At 40.2% G+C, this 20347-nt stretch overlaps 1 protein-coding gene across 1 annotated transcript in view; it reads right to left on the minus strand.

Moving 5' to 3' along the window:
- Nucleotides 1–16083, minus strand: part of USP38 (ubiquitin specific peptidase 38) — a 29423-nt gene extending 13340 nt beyond the window's left edge. Inside the window, exons 1-9 of the mRNA XM_063337136.1 lie at nt 15217–16083; nt 14071–14206; nt 8661–8790; nt 8367–8468; nt 5381–5539; nt 4115–4308; nt 3496–3589; nt 2543–2649; nt 92–1442 (exon numbers count right to left, since the gene is read on the minus strand). Of these exons, the coding sequence (XP_063193206.1) occupies nt 92–1442; nt 2543–2649; nt 3496–3589; nt 4115–4308; nt 5381–5539; nt 8367–8468; nt 8661–8790; nt 14071–14206; nt 15217–15901 (2958 nt within the window). The 5' untranslated portion in view covers nt 15902–16083. The remainder of the gene's footprint in view (nt 1–91; nt 1443–2542; nt 2650–3495; nt 3590–4114; nt 4309–5380; nt 5540–8366; nt 8469–8660; nt 8791–14070; nt 14207–15216) is intronic.
- Nucleotides 16084–20347: the final 4264 nt, after the last annotated feature.

Raw genomic sequence — 20347 nt, forward strand, 5'->3', positions numbered from 1 at the left:
CAGAATATTTAAAAGCTAACTTTTTCTTTCTTTTAGACTGTCTCCTGTGAGTTTTAAGGGGACCACTCTTCACATACAATTTCCGTCTTACCTGCAAGTACAGTTTGTTATCTTTCGTAATTGCATCCATGAGGTCTTTTTGTAGGGGAGGGTCTCCATTTACCCAGAGTCCATTTGCTGTATTGGTGTTGAAGCCACAGGTGCTGTTTTGTTTTTTGTAAAACAGAACATAAGCAGTGTCCTTTGGAAATCTACTGGTAATTTTCTGGACTGACTGAAATGAGGTAAATGTCACTCTGCTGTCATTGAACAGAAACCATTCTCTTGGCATCTCAGTGTCCAGCTCATTTTCTACGACAGTACAAGGACTCTCCTCTGTCAACAACTTATCCTGAGGAGAAACTAAAGAAAGAGCTGTAGACTGGTGGCAGAGTCCTGAAGGCCCTGACCCAGTAACATTTCTAGCGTATGAATAATAATGTCCACTTTCAGAGGATACACCAGAATGTACCACCACAGAACTTAACATGTAGGGCACCAACTGTGGGCAGGCCACTTCATCAGCACCTGAGGGCTTCAGTTTTTTAGCAAGATTTTCTCCAATATCAGAAATCTCAACACCAACAGACCAACCTCCCGAAACTACAGATAGATGGGACGTTGCTCTTTTGACTGGCAGTTCCAAAACAAGTGGCAGAGACACATTGTCCAAGATCTTGCGCCTTATATGATACTTTGGATCGTATGAAAATCTCAAAAGAGTGAGAATGAGGTATTCAGGTTCCTCAATGATTTGCATAGTTTTCTCAGCATTCTGTAGAGAGGCACACTTTTCACAATAATACTTATTGTCTCCACTAAGGATCTCAGGTGCCAGAAAATAATTCAGTAAGTCTGTAACGGACAGGGTGTTTTTACCTACTAGCCTCTGAGACATATCCCTATTATCTTCAACTTTGTTGAGTTCAGAGTTTGTAGTATTCTCAGAGCTTGGCTCAGTAGAAAACTCTTTTATGGTTCCTTCATTCATTATTGTGTCACATCCACCATTTGCTTCCAAATTACTGGGAGGTGTTTCTCCAGCAAGACTAGTTGCTGAAGTATTAGTTTGCACCATGTAGTCGTCTTTCACTTCAGAACGCTCCGCGCATTTTGGGCCAACACTCTCCAGGGAAGTTGGAGGACAGAAAGCCAGAGAGAGATCTGTGAAAGCTTCTTCCTTTTGAGACATACTTTTGCAGTTCAAACAGCATATAGTAGTCTTCAATTTTCCTCCAAACATCTTCTCTATCAGAGTTCTTTCTTCACTTCCCATACAAGGCGCTTCAGCAAATACTTGTGCTTTACGAACAGCTTCTTGTGTCTGGGACTCTTCATTTATTATACTTTCAGAAGTCTTTGTTGAAGACAATGCTTTCAAGGTTCTCTCTTCTTCATGCAGCCTGAAGACAAAGAAAAATAAATCCAAGTAGCTATGCTATTTTCCAAACAAATATCGCTGCACAATTTCAGACTTTTTTCCAGTTATGCTAAAAAATATAGATAGTTAAGTGGATGGAAGTGTCTTACATTAAAAAAAGCTATTTGTTATTTTTTTTATATAAGCAAGCTGAACCATACTGGTCAGTACTGTCAAAAACAGATTATGAGAGAAGCACAAATGTATTTAATGTGGGTTTCATTATATGTAACAGAACACAACAGATATACTGAGAGAACTGGCAAGTATTAAAAAAACCCCTAACAAACAATGTTTTTATTATTTAGCATTACATTATCTTAATAAATCAGTTCTCCATTTGACTGGTTCTGTATGTCAGATTTTGTAAGAGAACAAGTAGCTATTTATCTAGTGCCAGACTATTTCCAAAGAAGAGAAAAGGTCAGGATTTTGTAGCCAAGAAAGTTAAGAAACTACAGCAAGAAAAAGCAAACCAAAAAAGAAACCCAAGACGGGCGGGAGGGGGAAGAGAGAACACTATTTCACTATTGAGATAAACTTCTCCAGAAGCGGAATGTGTCAAAGCAATATTGCTTAAGCCACATCTCAGCAAGCAAAATTAAAGAGGGCTACTAATAAATTTAAGTATTTTTGTTTTATCTGTCCCACAGATAATTTGCTTGTTTATTAAACTGGTTATAAATGCATGTACATCTCTTCATGACTTATCTGACCCGTAAGAAATATAGCTGTCACCAAGTTCCAGATGCACCACTAAGCTGCTTTCAGCAACCACATTAATTTACAACAAGACCATGACTCTAACACCCAAGTTTAGATTTGCAAAAATGGAACATTACTACCACCATAACCTGCTTTAAACAACGGGGATACAAAATAGCATGCTGACTTTACTGCAGATTAAGCCCATGAAGAGAAGTGTTTCATAGACCATACAGAAAGTCAGACACAGCCAGGAACGAGGCCCAGAATTCCTGGTCTGATATCAGGCAGTGGAACTGCTACATGACTGCTCCTACGAGTTCAACGTTATGTGGTAAGACTGTAGTTTCATTCCCATTAATAGCACAATAACTGTACCTGTCTAGCAGGAATCTGAGATATTCTGAGCAATCCTGCTGGGATCGAGGGGTAAACCATGGCGGTCTGGAAGCCTCAAAGAAAATTCGAGGAGCATATGCCTCCCTCTGTTCACATAAGAGAGGGACAGACAAGGTTACATAAGAACTACTTAAAAAATTGGTTATATTATTTTGCTATTGACCACTGAACTTTGGACTATATTATTCTGGAGGAACTGTATGAAACACATGGTATGCAAATATTTAAATCACTTAATCGTAGGAAGAGAGAGACATTATTTTTTGGAGTAATCACCTCTAGTACAAAGATAAAAGTAGTGGATCCTGCAGGCAAATATTAAATGTGTAGCGAGTGTAAACCAGATGTTTTGCGTAATAGCAGTTACTGTTCTTGCTGGCAAGCTTAAAAAAAATGTTTTGTTTCTTCAGAACAACACCGGTATTTCACAAGTACCAATTTATTTTTAAGGTGATCCAGCCTTGTGCTCTTCACAACAGATTTATTGTTATTAATCAAAGAGAACAAAAGTGTCTTATGTCTTTCAAGCACTAGCAAAATATTCAGAACATTTAATAAAGTTCACTTTAGAATTTGAACTACAATAAAATTTAGTGTAAAAATCATGGCAGAAAGTCAGTTTGTCATAGAAAGTTACATGAAGTCAACTTGTATATCAATTTCGATTTTTTCATTTTGGCTTCTCAAAGAAAGCCTGTTACTGCTCTTTTATAAAAACAACCCAGCAACAAGATGTTCTACTTATGAAATACAGATTTCTCTAAGTCCATCCACACCATCTGACAATTTGGAGGCAGATTCATTCCCCTACAAATATATCATATTTGTATCTTAAATATGCTCAAGAGGACACCCATGGCATCATGTTTGTTCCTAAGTTTTGGTATATAGATCTCAGCTTAAAAGGCAGCAGATGCGATAAACTGACATACCTGGGTATGGGCCAAAAATGCAAAAAGATGCTGTAATTTTCTCATTAGTGAATTGCACCCATTTAGATTCAGAGATAAAACATGTCTTCTGAAACTGGAAAAAAAATAAATTAGTTTCCTTGCTGGATTTCTAAGAAGAACACAGTCATCATTCCAGCTCAGATAATTACTTCACTTTGAAAGAAAGCAAAACAGTTATCACTTCGCTTCAATACCTGGATTCTGCTCTAGTGCAGATGCAAAACAACTGTACAGTAAAAACTAACACTGCAAAAACCCGATTTCTTAAAGCATTTAAGTGTGTAAGAGTGGGCTATAGACAGACAAATATTTTTTTTCCCCCATCAAAAGCTTCCAGACTATAAGAGAAGCATCACCATAAACTTTTACAATCCCGAAGACAGCAAGAACAATACGGAAAATGGGACTTGTCTTTTGACACTGGACAGAAGGATCAGGATTTTTTAATGGCTAAAACTGCAGTTTCACAGAGCAGGACTTTAACAAAGCAATCGGCAAGCTGAGAGACCCCAGAACGTGTTAATATTCTGTGAAAAGTAGAAATGCAACAACTGCAATAGTTAATTTGCAATGAAAAGAGCTGTTCAAAAGGACTTACTCTGTAGCCATAAAAAGTGCCTGAATAACACTGTTCATGTAGCAAGTATTTCCTAGATTAATTAGACCTGTCTTCCCAGTTTCAGATTTTCCAGAAAGTCTAGATAAACAAGATGGCAAGGAACTGGATTGAGAAGTCCAGGCACTCTGACTGAGAATCATCTTAATCTTCTCTTCAGTGGGTTTGGGCATATCCTACAAGAGAAGCATTTAACACACTTAATAGGCTTTTGTATTTATTCTTATAATAGGTCCCACCATTCAGCAGTCTTGTATCTTCACTTGCTCCTATATTCTCCTTCAGGGTCTTGCTATCCCTGAGAACCTAAAAGGTACAACCACCACCCCCAAGCCCACTTCTTCAAAGCTTTCTTTATTTAACTCTCAAATTGCAGGAATAAGGAGCTGGTGGTCACCTTTGACTTGCATATTCACAGAATCCTTTCTGCCACCAAAAACTACCTTTCAAATTTCAAGCTTTAACAGACCCCTAAAGCATCCTCTATTCTGCTAGAAATACATTTTCATTTGACACAGCGTGAATGTAAAAATGAAAGAATAAAGTCCACAATACCTGGAATTAAATTGACAGGGGCTTTTTAAGCGTTAAAACATTTAACTGCAATACTACTGCTATAAAATCAAAAATCAGGCAGTAATACCCAAGTGAGTTTTTTGGTTTTCCTATTCTATTTGGTTTGGGGGGGTGTTTTGCATTTTTTTAATTTTTCTTTTTATTTGAAGTGCATTATCTCTTAAATATTCATCTAAAAAAGCCAAATTTTGCTTTGGAACAGCATAGGCCAGCATCCTTTACCGCAACAGGCATGCAATTCTGACTGCAGCATTAAGTCGTAGTGCTTAATAATGGCGTTTTGGAGCTAGCCAAAGATTAACACCATGCCAAGTACTCTTCAGAACCTACTTCTCTTCAGTCCTATCAGTGCTCTGAACTCGTACTCGAAGAGTTACAGCTCCTAGCTTGGGTTGAAATGAATTGCCTAGAACAAACCTCACAAAATTATGTTAATAGTTACATAAGTCTTAAGAAATGAGATTGTACTTTTAATAAAGGACCTAACTTCAGGCTTTTATTAAAGCCTGCTATAATCATATGGACACTCAGGACAATTTTTCTAGCGTATTCCAAGCAGTTAGAATTGACATTAGATCATGTGGTTAGCTCTCTCCTTAAAGAATTTAGATCTATGGGATTATAGCTTTCATATTTGAGAAAAACCAAAAACATTCCACCCTCTTACTATACCTTAACAGCTTCGAGTATGGGTTCATAGAGCTCTGGAAATCCTGAATAATGATACATCATACAGTGTATCAACTCAGTCAACTGCATCAAAAAGGCTGTACTGGAAGGTAAACCATCTCTTTTGAAGGAGTGAACCAAGCTGACCACATGTGGGACAATCTGAATGGGAAAAACAAACAAACAAAGGGTGTTAATGGCATTTTTCCATTTTTTTAGTTCTACAAACAACTTCACTCTTTTACACATGGCAAATGACAGGGGATCTTGTGTTCATAAATAAGAATTGGTTGAGAAACAATGACTTGAAAAAACATGCATTATTCTTTACTCATGACAATTTTCCAACAGCACAATTTATTATTCAATGCTCTTTTTAGCTCACTTACTGAGTCTTAGAACTTCATGAACTTATAAAATGCATTTTAAGATTTTAAATGGTTAAGTGTTCCAGGCACTCATAAGGATATTAACAGCAAACATTTTGCTTTTGTGCCATCACTAACAGTACAGTATCCTGTTCTAATTTCAAAGGTACATTTTTTAGAACAAACCTCTCAATTTTCCTTAAACTGAATCTAATGCTCAGGGTCTGAAGCCAATGAATACATTCATGCTATTTCAGTTTACAGGACTGTCACTGGCTCACAGCTCCACCTAGTGAGAGAGAGAAGCTCAATAAACCAAACCAGTAACTTACTGTGAGCTAAAAAGAGCTTACCATATAGATGGTAATCTATTTGAGTTCAGATTCATTACCATTTTAAATTGGGTATAAATCAGAAATGTTTACTCCTTCACCACAGCTCTGTCTTTATTTTTTAATGCATGAGACTTCTTTTATATTGGTCTTAAAACACCAAGTAGAAAGTTATTTCAATGCAGTCCCAAAGGATAGGGACTTCTGACTGTGAACCTAAAACATTTTAGACGCCTCTGTCAGTTTCCAAGTGATCAAAATGGATTAACTGTGAAAGTGGATGGAATCACGTATCACAGATTAGCTTACCAATTGTTTGGTAGTAAAAACATGAAACGCAGAACAGAAATTATAAGAACATCATAATTTTAGGAAAATATACCAATTACAATTAACAATATACTTCAAAATACCGAAGTAAAAGGGGCCAGGTGCAAAATACTTGTTTGCCATTTTTTTTAAAGTATCAGTTGTTCCCTAAGTATAAGGAATATTTTTACATCTCAGAGAAACAAACCCTACTCTTTTGGTAAGCAAGATATCCACTGTTTAAAAATGAAACCAACAAGATTAAGTGTTCAACATACTACAGAGTCAATAGTGAAAGTCACAAGGAAAAATTTCTCTTTCACTTTATAAATGTGGGTACATAGTAATGAAAAAGTAACTATTGAGCTCCAAGAATGAGATTTGTATAAAGTACATCTGAGATAGGCAATTTTGCAGAGACAAAGCAGATGGGAAGAACAGAAAAGTACAGGTTGTCAGCTCTCTCAAATTGAAAGCGATATTCTTCCTTACAGCATGCTGCATAATACTGAAAATTACACTTTGAATACATACAGAAGTATCACTTCTGGCTTGAGGTTGAATTAAAATATTATATGTCAGTAGATTTTAGAATTCCCTAGTACACATCACAATAAGCTCTACACCATAAATGAAAGACAGAGTGTTTTTCTTCTATAAAAACCCCAAGTCATATATGCTGATGATGCTCAAGCACAGGGAAGTGTTAACTCAGATGCATTGCAAAATAAATTCATTTATATTTATCAAACGTGCATTTAACAATTTTACATTCAGACCACTTATTATAAAAAGTAAACAAGTAGCTTAAGTGCAGGAAAAGATTCTAGGATACTAAATGGCAGCAGTAGCTCAAAAAATGATAGTGAAGAAGGTTATTTAAAATGGAGGGAAAACGGTCATGATGAAGTCCCAAAGACAGATGTTTATGCAGTACTGCATGCAGCCTGTGGTAGAAATTTTCCTTGTCAAAGTAAACGCCTATTTCTAGCATAAGTCTTCTCACATTTTACATTTTTCTCATGAACGTTTTGTCTCTCTCAGGAAGAAAGAAGAAATGCAAGGCTGTAAATATACGAAATATTTACATTTTGAACATATTCAAAGCTACTTAGCTCTTTCATTTGTGACTCAAATTTCTACCCTATACCAAGATTAGAGCATTGATGGGAAAAGAGAGAAACTTTAGACTTCTGTCATTAAAAAAAACAATGTAACAGGCATAAGGCAATTACCCTGACACCATCAAAGGGTTTGTGAACCCTTCAGGCCTAAGCGACTTAGGGACAACTTAGAGAAACAGCATGCCAGGCTGTTACTAAGTTTAAGTCTGAAAGATCCATATTTCACTTAAACTTTAAGCTAAACGCTGAGTATAAGAACAGCAAAGTCACTATACATCTTGCTGTACTAATACGAACAGTCATCATCATACCCTAGTATCTACCACTTCAACTGGTGAACTTGCATTTTAAAGAGTGGCCATTAAAAATAGCATCCTTCAGTTTGCCCAAATGTCCATTGAAATATAGATAGCGTTGCTTTCTTAAAGTGAAGTACTTCTCAGTCTCATGCACCTATCCAGGGTGACTAGGCTACATGCAGCAGATAATTGGTTATCTGTTTTCCCAAAATAGTTGTGCTTGAAAGTCTACTTGCAGCCCAACTTTATCAGTAGACTTCACACCACGTAAAATGGATTTCCAGAAGTATATGGTCAAAGACAGAATGCAGTGCCCAGATACTACTGCCAGAAATAGGTATGTACCAGGAAGATCAATGCTTATTTCTAGTTACAGATTAAGTGGTTGAACTTGCAAGTTGGAAAACCTAGTGTCTGAGCCACAGAAATCTGATTCTAGAACTCTGAAACAGAGCGGAAATCCAAGCGCATGAATTCTGTTACTCTTTACACCTACCTTAGAAATCACATACGAATGACATTTCAAAGAATTGAAAACTATTTATTTAGTAACTTACCAAATGAAAAGCTTCTGGAGAATGCTGAAAGCTAAGTAACATGTGGGAAAGGACAGCAAGAGCACCAGGCCTCACTAGAGGAAACCAAAGTCGATTAAAGACCTAAAAAAAACCCCACATTTATGTCAGTAAATCTAGAAGTGAATTTTCAGTAACAATGTAAACAGATCTCCAAATAGTCATTATGTGCAACATCGTCTTTGCAGAATAAGTTAACATCTCTCACAATACAAAAGATGCTACACAGTCACGTAGCTGTTACAAATTCCTTGTGAATGTTCTTTTCCAACATACCAATTCAATCTTGAGCAGAGTGACATCGATGAGGATGGTAAATTTCTGGACTGCAGCCAGTCCTTTCAGCAGTGCAATCACCCATGTTTCCACATGCTGTGCCAGAGGCCAGGACAACCAGTCAATCATTCTGAAATATTAATGAAAAAAATCAAAAGTAGAATATAGCAAGAAAAAAAACCCCAATACGCCACTAATTTTAATCTCAACAAAGAGATTCTACAGGTTACCCAGACAGTTACATGCTTACACAGAGACTCACAAGAAGTAATGCAAGAATGTTAGGCAAGTAGTAAAATAATTTTTATTGTATCTCAAGTCATTGAACTCTGCAATTAATAACGACCTAGTAAATACAATCTCCCCAAAATATATAAGCATATAAAATGAAATATTATGTATAATAATGTTACTTGTAATTTAAGAATATGAACCCTGGTTTTATAGACATTAACATTTTTATTTTATGTCAAAAACTTACTATGATGGTGAAAGAGCACCTCTACCTGGGAACCTGCCCTCCTACACCTTTTATCCCAAACCAGACCAAAACCAACTATTAAGTTTAAATTTGAAAAGGAAGCCTCTTCAACTCAGAACTACGTTCCTGGAAGCCAGCTCAAACACTCTCAGTTAAAAAGGTAAAATCTAGTCATTTTAAATACATTGCAGCAGGTGTTATAAGGATCTTATAATAACTATCAGCAGCCTGGAGTCTACATGTGTCCCAAAAGGAAGAATTTCACTACAGCTAAGAAAAAGGAAAAGTGAAGGGACTTTATCTGTGCCTAGAAAATATAGTGAAACATCAGCAACAGAAGATAAGGGTATTCCAGCCTTCTAAATTAACAGGCAGTTTATACTGATACTTAAGGCAGACAGGCAGATTAGGTGAAACAATTCTCGGACACAGACAATAACGTAAGGACATACCAGCTAAAACATAGAATTTAGACTTTGTTCTTTGAGATTTTACTTGGCAATATTTTGGATTTTCTGTAATTGTCCACAAGATCCCCTTCTTCAAACCAGATGAGGCACCACTAACTAAGTGGAAGGAAAAATTTTTCACCACAAGGGTGGTCAGACATTGAAACAAGCTATACAGTAAGGCCGAGGCCCCTCCATCCATGCAGAAAGCTCTTAACTAGACTGGACAAGGCCCTTAGCAAAAACATCTTGATTTTGAGGCTGGCCCTGCTTCGAGCAGGATGAGACCAGATGACTTCCAAAGGCTCCACTCAATCTATGTAACACAAGACTATGATTCTATTCTATAATTCAATGGAAACAGGAAGTTAGAAGTATATTTCTTTATTTCTGTTCTGAAAAAGCTTCTCATAAAGATTGAGAGGCTAAATTCTACACAGAACTGAGCAGGTTATAAGTAATCAGTCCAATAAATAGTCACTATCACTACAAATAGGCATATTTAGTGATTATTGAACTGAAGGAAAAGTATCTGCCCCTATGTTCTTCCTGGAGATTAAAAGAGCTCTAAACAGACTGAAATCAAGGTTTCAGTCTTCAGATTCCAAACTAAAAAGAAAATCACAGTCTTTAGCAACACCAGACGTGCATTCTGGGCATATCGTATTACCAAAACACCCTAAAATTTACATAGAGTTTATAATTTGGATCTGAAGAATGTATAGTTCACACACTCCAAAATTTATGTATCTTAGAATTACGTACTATCTTCACACATAACATTCAAAGGTTTCTCTAAAATAAGGAATCATTAGGACTGCCTTTTGAACAATCACGCACAGATCCTACCGGGTTTCTTCCATATTACTACAAAAACCAAACACGACATAATAATCATTGCTCTGAATTTACTCAAAGCTCTCATTACCTCAAGACGTTAAACACAAACATGGTCATTCTGAGCACCCTTTCCATATACTTTCTAAAAGGGGGAAATCAAAGAAGTAGGCCCAAACTGCATTTGCCTACAAAGAATTAACCTTAACCTAAAAAAAAGCTCCCAAACCTCATAGCCCTATCATCTTTAAACCTCCCCTCACTGCCGCCCCCGCCGCCGCCATTTTGTAGGCTTGCTGTTTTTCAGCAGTGGCACAAACACCTGCGGTTAATTTAAGCCTAATGACAATATATTCAGTTTTCTTAATTAACTTTTTAGTAAAGTGTATTCTGTAGAGCCCTACATTAGAACCATTGTTCTAAAATATCTGATTACCATCTTTATAGTACATGCACTTTCAACCACACTGATCAACAAGCTCCAAATGAAAAATAGTGCTTTTGGGTGGGAGCTGGGTCTTCCCACGTTCCACCCCATTGCTCTGGTTACACGATGGGCCATCCCATGTCATCTCTAGTCAGTATAATTAACTACTAAACTATTCAACATTGTTACTAATAGGCCAACAGCTATCATTTCAGTATGATTAACCTTGTGAAGAGAAGACTCAGTCTCTGGATAATTGATAAAATGGAATTACCATCATTAAAATGTGTTTCTGCTCTTAAAAGCAGAAACAAAAGCCAGAAGAAGAAACAGAAGTAACCTTGCAGACATGCTTTAAACTGTCTGAAAAAGCATCAAATCTGGGACATGGTAGGTGAAGATTAGACATTTTGGTCACTAAATCGTCTGCATTGCATTTACTTGGCTCCTGCTCTGTTGGCAATCAATGATCACATTTGTAATACAAAGGCAGATATTAATATGGGACATGATGATCATGAATAAAACCCAGAAGATGTTTTTTTGTGTTTGGCCAGATTAAGAGAACATTAAAGGCCTCAAGAGGACTTTCTGCCTCATATCACCCTAAAATGAGGTCTGCTATCCATATATGTGCCTAATAAGGACCATATTTCTCATATCTCTGGATAGAAAAAAATTTAACTGTGCAACCTCAGACAGTAACTTCTTTCACAAAAATATCTTCTTAGCCACATCTGACAAAGAATCTGGCAGCTCAGGTGCAAATCCCTAAGATTAGAAAAAACCAAAACAACAACAGATGATCCTCAGACTACCAGGCACCCCACCCTCCCCCAAATTAACATATTTTACAACATTTTACATTTTTATCAACAGGGCAGAGGGCCTGGTCACATATGGATTTTTTTTCTTTGCAAAATTTTCAGTTTCTCTGATCAAAGATACTTGGGTTAAAGCAAAACAAGCATTATACCTGTAAAGAGACTGAGTATAGGCAGTCAGCTTCCTCAAGACCTCTGAAGTAGACCCTTAGTCATATATCCCAGAATAGATTCAACAATTTTCTGATTTTCCTCACTGATGCTTCACATAAGGTTTCATGAAACAGCTGAGCCAATTAAGAACAGCTCAATGATGCCAAAAAGCAAGCATCCTTTCTTACATGAACCTGTGCCTAATATAACCCCCCACTGAACAGATTCAATTTATTAGTCTTCTAATTACAGATTATTTACTAATCTGTGTTCTACTTTAGACAGACTCTGCAGCATCATGAAAGTTACCCTTAGGAAGTGAACAACAAGATCTCTAATTTGCAGTCACCAAAGCTCTGCTGGCTCTTGTCAGGAGACCTTGTTGTGCCTGGAGTTCTGCATCTCCAGGGAATGATGCAAGCCTGATGACAACATTGTCACTTGGTGCTCCAGACATTCCAGCTGCATTATCCTCTCTACAATTACTCCTCTAAGCCAGAAGAGGGTAATTACTGCAAAGGGTTGACAGATGAACAAAAAGAAACTGGATACGGTGTTGACATAATAGTATCTACAAACAAAAATAACAAGGGGTACCTAAATGTAAGTTCCATAGAACAGAACTAGGGGGTCTTAAAATCAAGTATTACTTCAAAGAATGAACAAGGCAAGCAAGATTGCACTCCCCTTTCAAAAACAACAGGAAAAATCCCACCACACAGCTACTATTAAGAAAGAGCACTTATTTGATAACAACAGCTCCTGTTATACCCAAAGCTCATCACTGCATTACTTCCCTAGCAGAGGCATACAAAAAAGGCATTCTGAAGCTACAATTATACGATCACATCGTGTTGAAGCAGGTAATAACACAAATAGTAAAATTACACTAACACGAAAATTAATCACCAGCACATTACTGGCAAATTATTAGTATGCACAAATCCTTCTGAATTTCCCAGCTTTGAATTTTAGACTGGGCACACAGCTTTGTTAAAATCTGTTCAGTCAAGCACATTCTTTTAAAGTCCCTGAACAACACGTCTTAGCCCAAATTACAATATTAATGCTGCTGCTTCTCATTAATTATGTTTTCAAATTAAATATGGCCTCTCAATTTAATGTAAATACAAGGAATGCTTTCAGTGAGAAAAAAACCTCAGTATTTCACCAAGATATGCAAGTGCTACACTACATGAATGTGTAAGTATTACACTACACTCAAATGGATGTGGTTAAAAAAATAATATAGCAGATATTAAATTTTTAGTTGCAAGACTTTTTTAAATTTTTTTTTAAACAATACAAATTTCTAACAGCCTCCTGTTTAACTGCTTTACTTATTCTTCTACCCTTCAGTTCTCAATAACAGCTTCCACCACAGGCATTAAAAAATAATTCAAAAAACTTCAAGGTCTTCATCTTTATCCCACTGACATCTTTCTGCACCTCTATTATTCATATATCTGAAGATACTAACGAAGATTGTAATTCCAAATTGGTGTTCTGTTAACAGTGCTACTAATCTCAATGTTTACTCATGTTTAGATTAGTGAAAAGAAGCATAATATCCAATTGTTTTTACATCATTCCTATTATTCTATTATTCAAAGAACATCCAAAGAACCTCTGGAGGCTTGAGTGAAGATGGAAATAGAGGCTGTCCCCTGTGACTACTACTAAGAATCCATGAAGATATCTAAGCAGGAAAAAACCCCCTCAAAACTAAGCAGTAAAACTCATTTCTAAGCATCTCCTCTCTTCAGAGGAGATGATGGGTAAGACAATCATGAGAGAGCCCCTCTGCTTCTTGGAAAAGCAGAAAGGCTGATCTTCTAAAAACAAGGCCTTATTTCTCAGCTTGATCATAAACCCCATGAAGTTTCCTATTTATGCCACCTCCCATAAGATAGGGGATCTAAACATAAGATGTCATGTAAAAGGAACACACCTGTCTTCCTCTTAGTTTTTATTTAACCCTCTTCATTCACCCAACAAAGCATGAGAAAGAAGCCACATTAGCAATGAAGGCAGCAGCCTTAAACTAAAACCATACCAGTAACATCCATAGCATCATAAATATATATAACCTTCATATGCTAAAGAACATATCTTAGAATACCATTTTAAAAGGAAGTAGTTTTGTTTGTTTTTAATGGAACCTAAGTGACAAATAACCTCAAAAAAGGCAAAAATAAGAAAAAGACTTTTCCCCCCCTTTTACAATGAAATACGATACCTGCACAGAGCTTGAGTCATACTTGCATCTTTCACATTTGGATCTGTAGTAAGGCTCCTGATGAGTACTGTAATCATCTGTAATGGTATGTGCTGCACAAGACTTGCCAGTGCAACAGAAGGTTCAAATGAAGTATCTGTAACAGTTGAACACAACATAACATAAGAACGTAAAAAAAAACCCCACAGAGAAAATAAGCTTTATTTTCTATTTTACAGTTTCACTCTAGCTGTAAAGTTCGGCAACAATGAGTCTATCCTACAACTAACATCACAGCATCACTAACCAAAACAAAAAAGTTTCAATGGATTAAGTACAATGAATAGTGCTGAATTACAAACTCCTGTCGTTCATTTAATACCCATACAAGAAAGTGACAATCTGCGAACTTCCTCCTCCACCCTCACTGGAACAGAGGTGGGTTTTTTTTTTTTCTAAAAAGGAGTACCATGCAATTGTTTATCATACTTGATGTTAAGCCTAATGCAGCTGATATTTCCCATGTCCTTAACAACCCAACAACTGTCTGCTAACCACACCAGTTAAGGCAAGATATAATGTTAAGTTTCCCAGGTGCCCCAACAGCAAAGGCACTTTCCAATGTGAGATAATACAGTACTTCATAGATCTTTGAGGTCAGAAAGGACCTATTTACAATTGCATCTGAATTACTCAGGCAGTGAATCCTCCCTACAATACCCAAGTTTTAGATGTTCCTTACATAAACCCCAGCTTTATAGACTAAACAGGTCCAAGACCTATGGTACCCCTCTGGAGGGAGCAAGGAGGATGATTAGCTTTTGATACCGAGAGTTTTAGTTTTTTCTAACAGGACACCCAGAACTCTGTTCCAGTGTGTGATTTAAAGTGTTGCAACAGAAGTTTTTCTAAAAAACATGCTGTTTTACAGCTAAATAAATCTCCATTTCCCCTCTAGCTTTTCTTTGCAGGAAAAAAAATAAATAAAAATAAAGGCTTTGCTTTCTTGGCGGCCAAAAAGTTACATTTTAGTATCTGGGCGAGGAAGCGATGGTTCCAAGGCAACATCTGCAAAACGACCGACACTGGCGGCAGAGCTTTTCCTGCGGCTCTCCTCATTTGCCCGCGTTACTCCACATCCCTCCCGTTTTCCCTCCCGGCGCTCACCGGCAGCGGAGATGACGGCGAAAAGCTCCTGCAAGGAGGGCAGCAGGGTGTCGGGCTCGGCCTTCCAGACGCTCCGCAGCAGCCCGCTGACCTGAGTCACCTGCGAGACGTAGAGTCGCAGCTCGGCCTCCCGGCTGCCCTGGCTCTGGAAGTGGGCGATGCTGCGGACCAGCTGCTGGCAGAAGGCGAGGGAGAGTTTTCTGCCGCGGGGCAGGCACTGGGGGAAGTCGCCCAGCAGCTGGCAGAGGCGGGCGCAGAGCGGCGGGGCCGGCCGCTCGCACACCAGCCGCAGGGCCTCCACCTGCAGCAGCTCGAAGAGCTCCAGCACCGAGGGGCAGCTCATGATGAGGCGCAGCCCCGCCTGGATGTAGTCGAGGATGGCGGGATCGCGGTTGCTCAGCTCGCCGTAGCCGCGCTGCAGGAGGCCGAGGACGAGCCCGCGGTTGAAGAAGGCCTCAAACTCGTCCCGGTGATAGCGGCCGTAGGCCTCCAGCACCTGCCGCCCCACCTGCCGCTGGAAGGGGTCGGGGCCCTGCAGCACCAGCCGGGTGCTGAGGGCGAACATGGCGCGGCACTGCGCCTGGCTCAGCGGCGTCTCGGCCGACTCCACCACCCGCCGCACGATCACCCGCTTCAGCGGCAGCGGGTGCGACGAGCTCACCAGCCCCTCCAGGATCTTGTCCATGGCGGGCGCTCCGGGCGCATCGGCCGAGCGGCGGCGGCGGCGGGCCGGCCCAGGCCTCGGCGGAGGAGGCCGCCGCCGCCGCCGCCTCCCCGCGGCCCTCCCCCCGCCCCGCCGCGCTATGCCGCCTGGGCGGCGGCGGCCACCCCTCCCTGCCGCCCCTCGCCCGGGCGGCGGCGGCAGCAGCGGCGGCCCCGCTCCCCCGGCTCAGGCAGCGCCGCGGCCCGAACGGCGGTCACCGAACGCTCCCCGGCCGACCCGGAAGTGGAGCGGCGCAAACAGGAAACCGGCACCGGGGAGGCTACTACGCATGCGCTGGGGGGTCGAGGGAGGAACGCCCGCCTTTTCACTGAGGCGCCGGCCAATGGGGAGCCAGGGCGGGGCAAGGGGCGGGGCGACGGGCGGCCGCGAGGGGCGGGCGGCGGGCGGCCGTCAGGGAGTGCGGGCCGTGAGGGAATGGCGGCGGCTCGGTCACGGTGAAGGGTTCCCAGGAGCCGCACGGTTTGAAACTAGTGTGTGCCGGTCAGCTTTTACGAGCGTGTAAGGTCTGGCCGGCCCCCAGATCACGCAGTCTGCAGTCGCGGGGGTACCCCTCCCTGTGGTGAGGTAGCGGCCAGGCCTGTCCCGCCGTTAGTCTGCGTGCGCAGCCCGTCCTCTCCGCTTGGGACTGGCGTTTGTTGCTTCGTCAGTCATGCTCGCCTGTAAGCGCACTTGTAACCAGCAGCGCTTCTGAAGAGAAGCCTTTGCTGTTTAACAGGTGGAGTAGCAGTCACTGTCAATTGTCAATGTATGTGTGTACATACTGTCAGAGTGTTCCCAGCCTTATTTAAGCCTGCTTATCCCTCATTTTAAACCAGTTTAGCTCCGGTTTCGAACACACAAATTTTCTTAGTATACCTTGCATTTTCATACCAGAATACGTTTCCAGCATGAGAAAAAAAAAGAGTTCTGCAGTTTCCAAGGACTGAGTATTATCTCTTGAGAAGTAGGTAACAGGAAAGGTCACAAAATTGAATCAAAACCATCACTGGCTGTAAGCACACTGGAAGCCAAACTCGACTTCCTTGATCAAATAAAATCCTTTAGGCCAGCTCACTGGTCACATAAACTGGGTGTGGTGGCAGCGCCTTCTTGGTCCTCTCAGTACAAACACCTTTGTCCTATGTGGTTCACTAATACCTGTAATTCAACATCAGGAAAGTATGGAAAATGAGCCTAAGTAATACCCGATTTTATTTGATGTGTAACAGGTGCAGAACCTGAGCTGGAGTTTAGGTTGCCAACAGATACTATTAACTTAAGGGTAACAAAAGATACCCACAAACCCTACAGGGACAGCTGTAAGATAATACAGCTGTCAGAAAGCAAAACATGAAACCAAGAAGTTCAGAGTTAACTTGAAAATTGAGTCCACTGTTTATAAAGTGTTTCAAAGGTTCAGTTAAAGTGCTCAGATAACTTTAACTTTGCTCCGCTGTGCTCCAGTTTTCTGTTTGCTCTTTACATATGTAAAGCCTAGTTCCAGAAATCAGTGTGCACAAAAAAAAATTGCAAGTGCTGAGTCATTACCTTCCAGCATAAATTGTGTTGATCAAGGGCTTTTTTTCTGAGAAGTTTACAAAGGTCAGAGACCGTTGCCACCAATATATTAATTATCTAAATTATCTTTGTAAAGTGTACTGTATTGGAATGATATCTAAATTAACTTTTTTTTTTCCCAAAAGGACTTTGTAGTTAATATCCATAAAAAAATTAACCTTGAAGAAGGTGCTGAATTATGTACCTTGTATACCTGTGGAGCTTAATGCTTTGCCTTTTATGACCTGTACCAGGAATGTTTTAATTTTCTTAAGTTCACTAGTACAAACTCTCTTTTTTAATTTATTTTTTTTTATAGCACTATTCATGGTATCTTCTGAAGCCAGAAGGGGAGAGGAGTCCACTCAGGAGCCCAACCAGAACTCTGAAAGTAAAGGGAAGGGCTGAAATCAAGATGCCAGAGACACGTATATGGAAAGGGGTAAAGTGAGACCTTAACTGGAGAGAGGATCATGTGGATAATGGAAGGAGAAATAAAGCTCGGAGGCGTCAGAAGCTGCAAAGGTGCTCAGGTATGTCAGGGTGCATGAGAAAGAGAATAAAGGACGAGAAATGGAGAAAGGCAGGTGGTATGTCAGGCTCATGGGGCATACAATGGCGTAGGAAAAACACAGGGATGACGAGAGGAGCAGTTGCCATGAATAGCAGAGAAGCAAATGTGAAAGAGCTGGAATGGCCGTCTGAAAATCTGGAGACATACGGATGGCTTGCAGGCACATGAAGATATGGGGAATGCAGAAAGCACGAGCAGCTGCAGATTAGCAGGATCAGAGGCTCCGGTGAGCTAAGAGGTCAAAGGTCTGAGCGGATTTTCAGTGCTCTGTCCTTTGTTTACATAGCATTGTGGATAGTAGGGGAAGCAGTGCCTGCTGCTTGGGGTGAGGGAACAGTCTTCCTGACAGTCCAGGAGCATTTTGCCTAGCAGCCTGGTCACAGCAATCGCTGCATAGATGAGGCCATTTCTCAAAAAATGCCACAGAAAGGTCTGAAAATCTATAGCCCTGAGAAAACCCAAAAGTGATGGTTGGAGCTGTATAGTTGGAAGGAGGGTAGGGTACCTCTAGCATAGGAGCTTGGAAATAGTATTCTTACTTGCATCCAGATGACCATCTATGCATACTCCTTATTTAATGAACTTATTTCAAGTAATAGAACTAGCAATGAAAACAAAGTGGTTAAGAGTTACGATTGGTTGATTGAGTCACTGACTATGATTATGACCTCAGAGCTAAGAATAACCTGATCTGTGGGGATGATACTAATTACCACCTTACTATTAGATATGCAATTATTAATATATGCTTATGAGCTAAATTTTCGAACACAGACTGTTCCTCTGTTTTCTGTGAAATACAACTTCTATATATAAATATATTACTAAGTTGTGACAAAATGAAAAATAAGTGAATTCTTCACTGAATAAAATATATCTCAAAATATTTTCTCTGAAAAAGAAAAAAACCCAGTTGTGTTTCATGAAAACCAAAGATTATTGGCAAACCTGAATGATAATTACTCTTACTGTGAAACAGCACAAATAGCAGCAGAAGGTTAACCATGGTGGCATCTTCTTAACAACTCAGAAATGTTAAAAACAGTAAGGCAGAAAGGAAACTTTTTATTAAGAACCCTGGATTAAAGATACCCTGTCAGCCTACAGACATTTTATACCTTACGCACAAGATGACTGCTTTCCAGCAGAACATTTTGTAGGTAAGGGGGACATCCTGCAGGGCCATCCTAAGGGCTGGTGAGGCTCCAGATGCAACATCTGCCCATTCCTTATGCCACCCACAGGAACAGGTCTAACATGCTGGACTTCCTGTTGATGTACAGAGATATCCAGATTAAGTGTAGAGTGAATTCACGCTCCCTAAGAGGTAGGATCCCCATATATATATATATATGTAGACAGTCTGGGAGAGTTGGGGTTGTTCAGCCTGGAGATGAGAAGGCTCTGCGGAGACCTTATTGCAGCCTTCCAGTACCTAAAGGGGGCTACAGGAAAGATGGGGAGGGACTGTTTGTCAGGGAGTGTAGTGATAGGACGAGGGGTAACAGCTTTAAACTGGAAGAGGGTCAATTTAGACTAGATATTTGGAAGAAATTTTTCACTATGAGGGTGGTGAGGCACTGGAACAGGTTGCCCAGGGAAGTTGTCAATGCCCCATCCCTGGGTGTGTTCAAGGCCAGGCTGGATGGGGCTTTGAGCAGCCTGGACTAGTGGGAGGTGTCCCTGCCCAGGGCAGGGGGTTGGAACTATATGATCTTTAAGGTCCCTTCCAACTCTAACCATTCTATGATTCTATGTTTCTATATCTGCAGTAGGTTCAGGGTGGCTGACACTGAGTGTCACGTGGCTTGGCTGTCCGATTGCATGACTGCTAAATCTAGTGTAAGACGGGCAACAGGAGCCTGAAAGAGATGGCGAGCAGGACTCCCTTTTCAGTCACGACTTGCTGTTAGATCAGTTTCACCGTAACATGAAACTGCACCATGAGTCAGGAGCTTCTGAGCGCTAATCATGGCTCTGATATCAACTCCATCAGTGGCTGCAAGCAGCTTATTTAACTGCAGGGTCGATATTTGTCAAGTTTAAATAGTAATAGCTAGGTACTTGAGAGTACTCTAAGGTTCAATTAGATAATGTTTACCAGGTATTAATTATTTTAATTTTCAAAGTATTGATTAAAAATGCCCGAATGTTGAGTCATCATGTTCTAGTTGTACAGTCACGTGTCGCAAAGGTTTATTCATCCAGTAAACAACAGGGCACAGGTTTATTTATCCAAAAATCAAGACAGCACAGCATGTGGCCCTGATGTCTTACTGAAACTGGTTATCACGATG

The sequence above is a fragment of the Chroicocephalus ridibundus genome, chromosome 5 (genome assembly GCF_963924245.1).
Source record: "Chroicocephalus ridibundus chromosome 5, bChrRid1.1, whole genome shotgun sequence".
Lineage (NCBI taxonomy): Eukaryota > Metazoa > Chordata > Aves > Charadriiformes > Laridae > Chroicocephalus > Chroicocephalus ridibundus.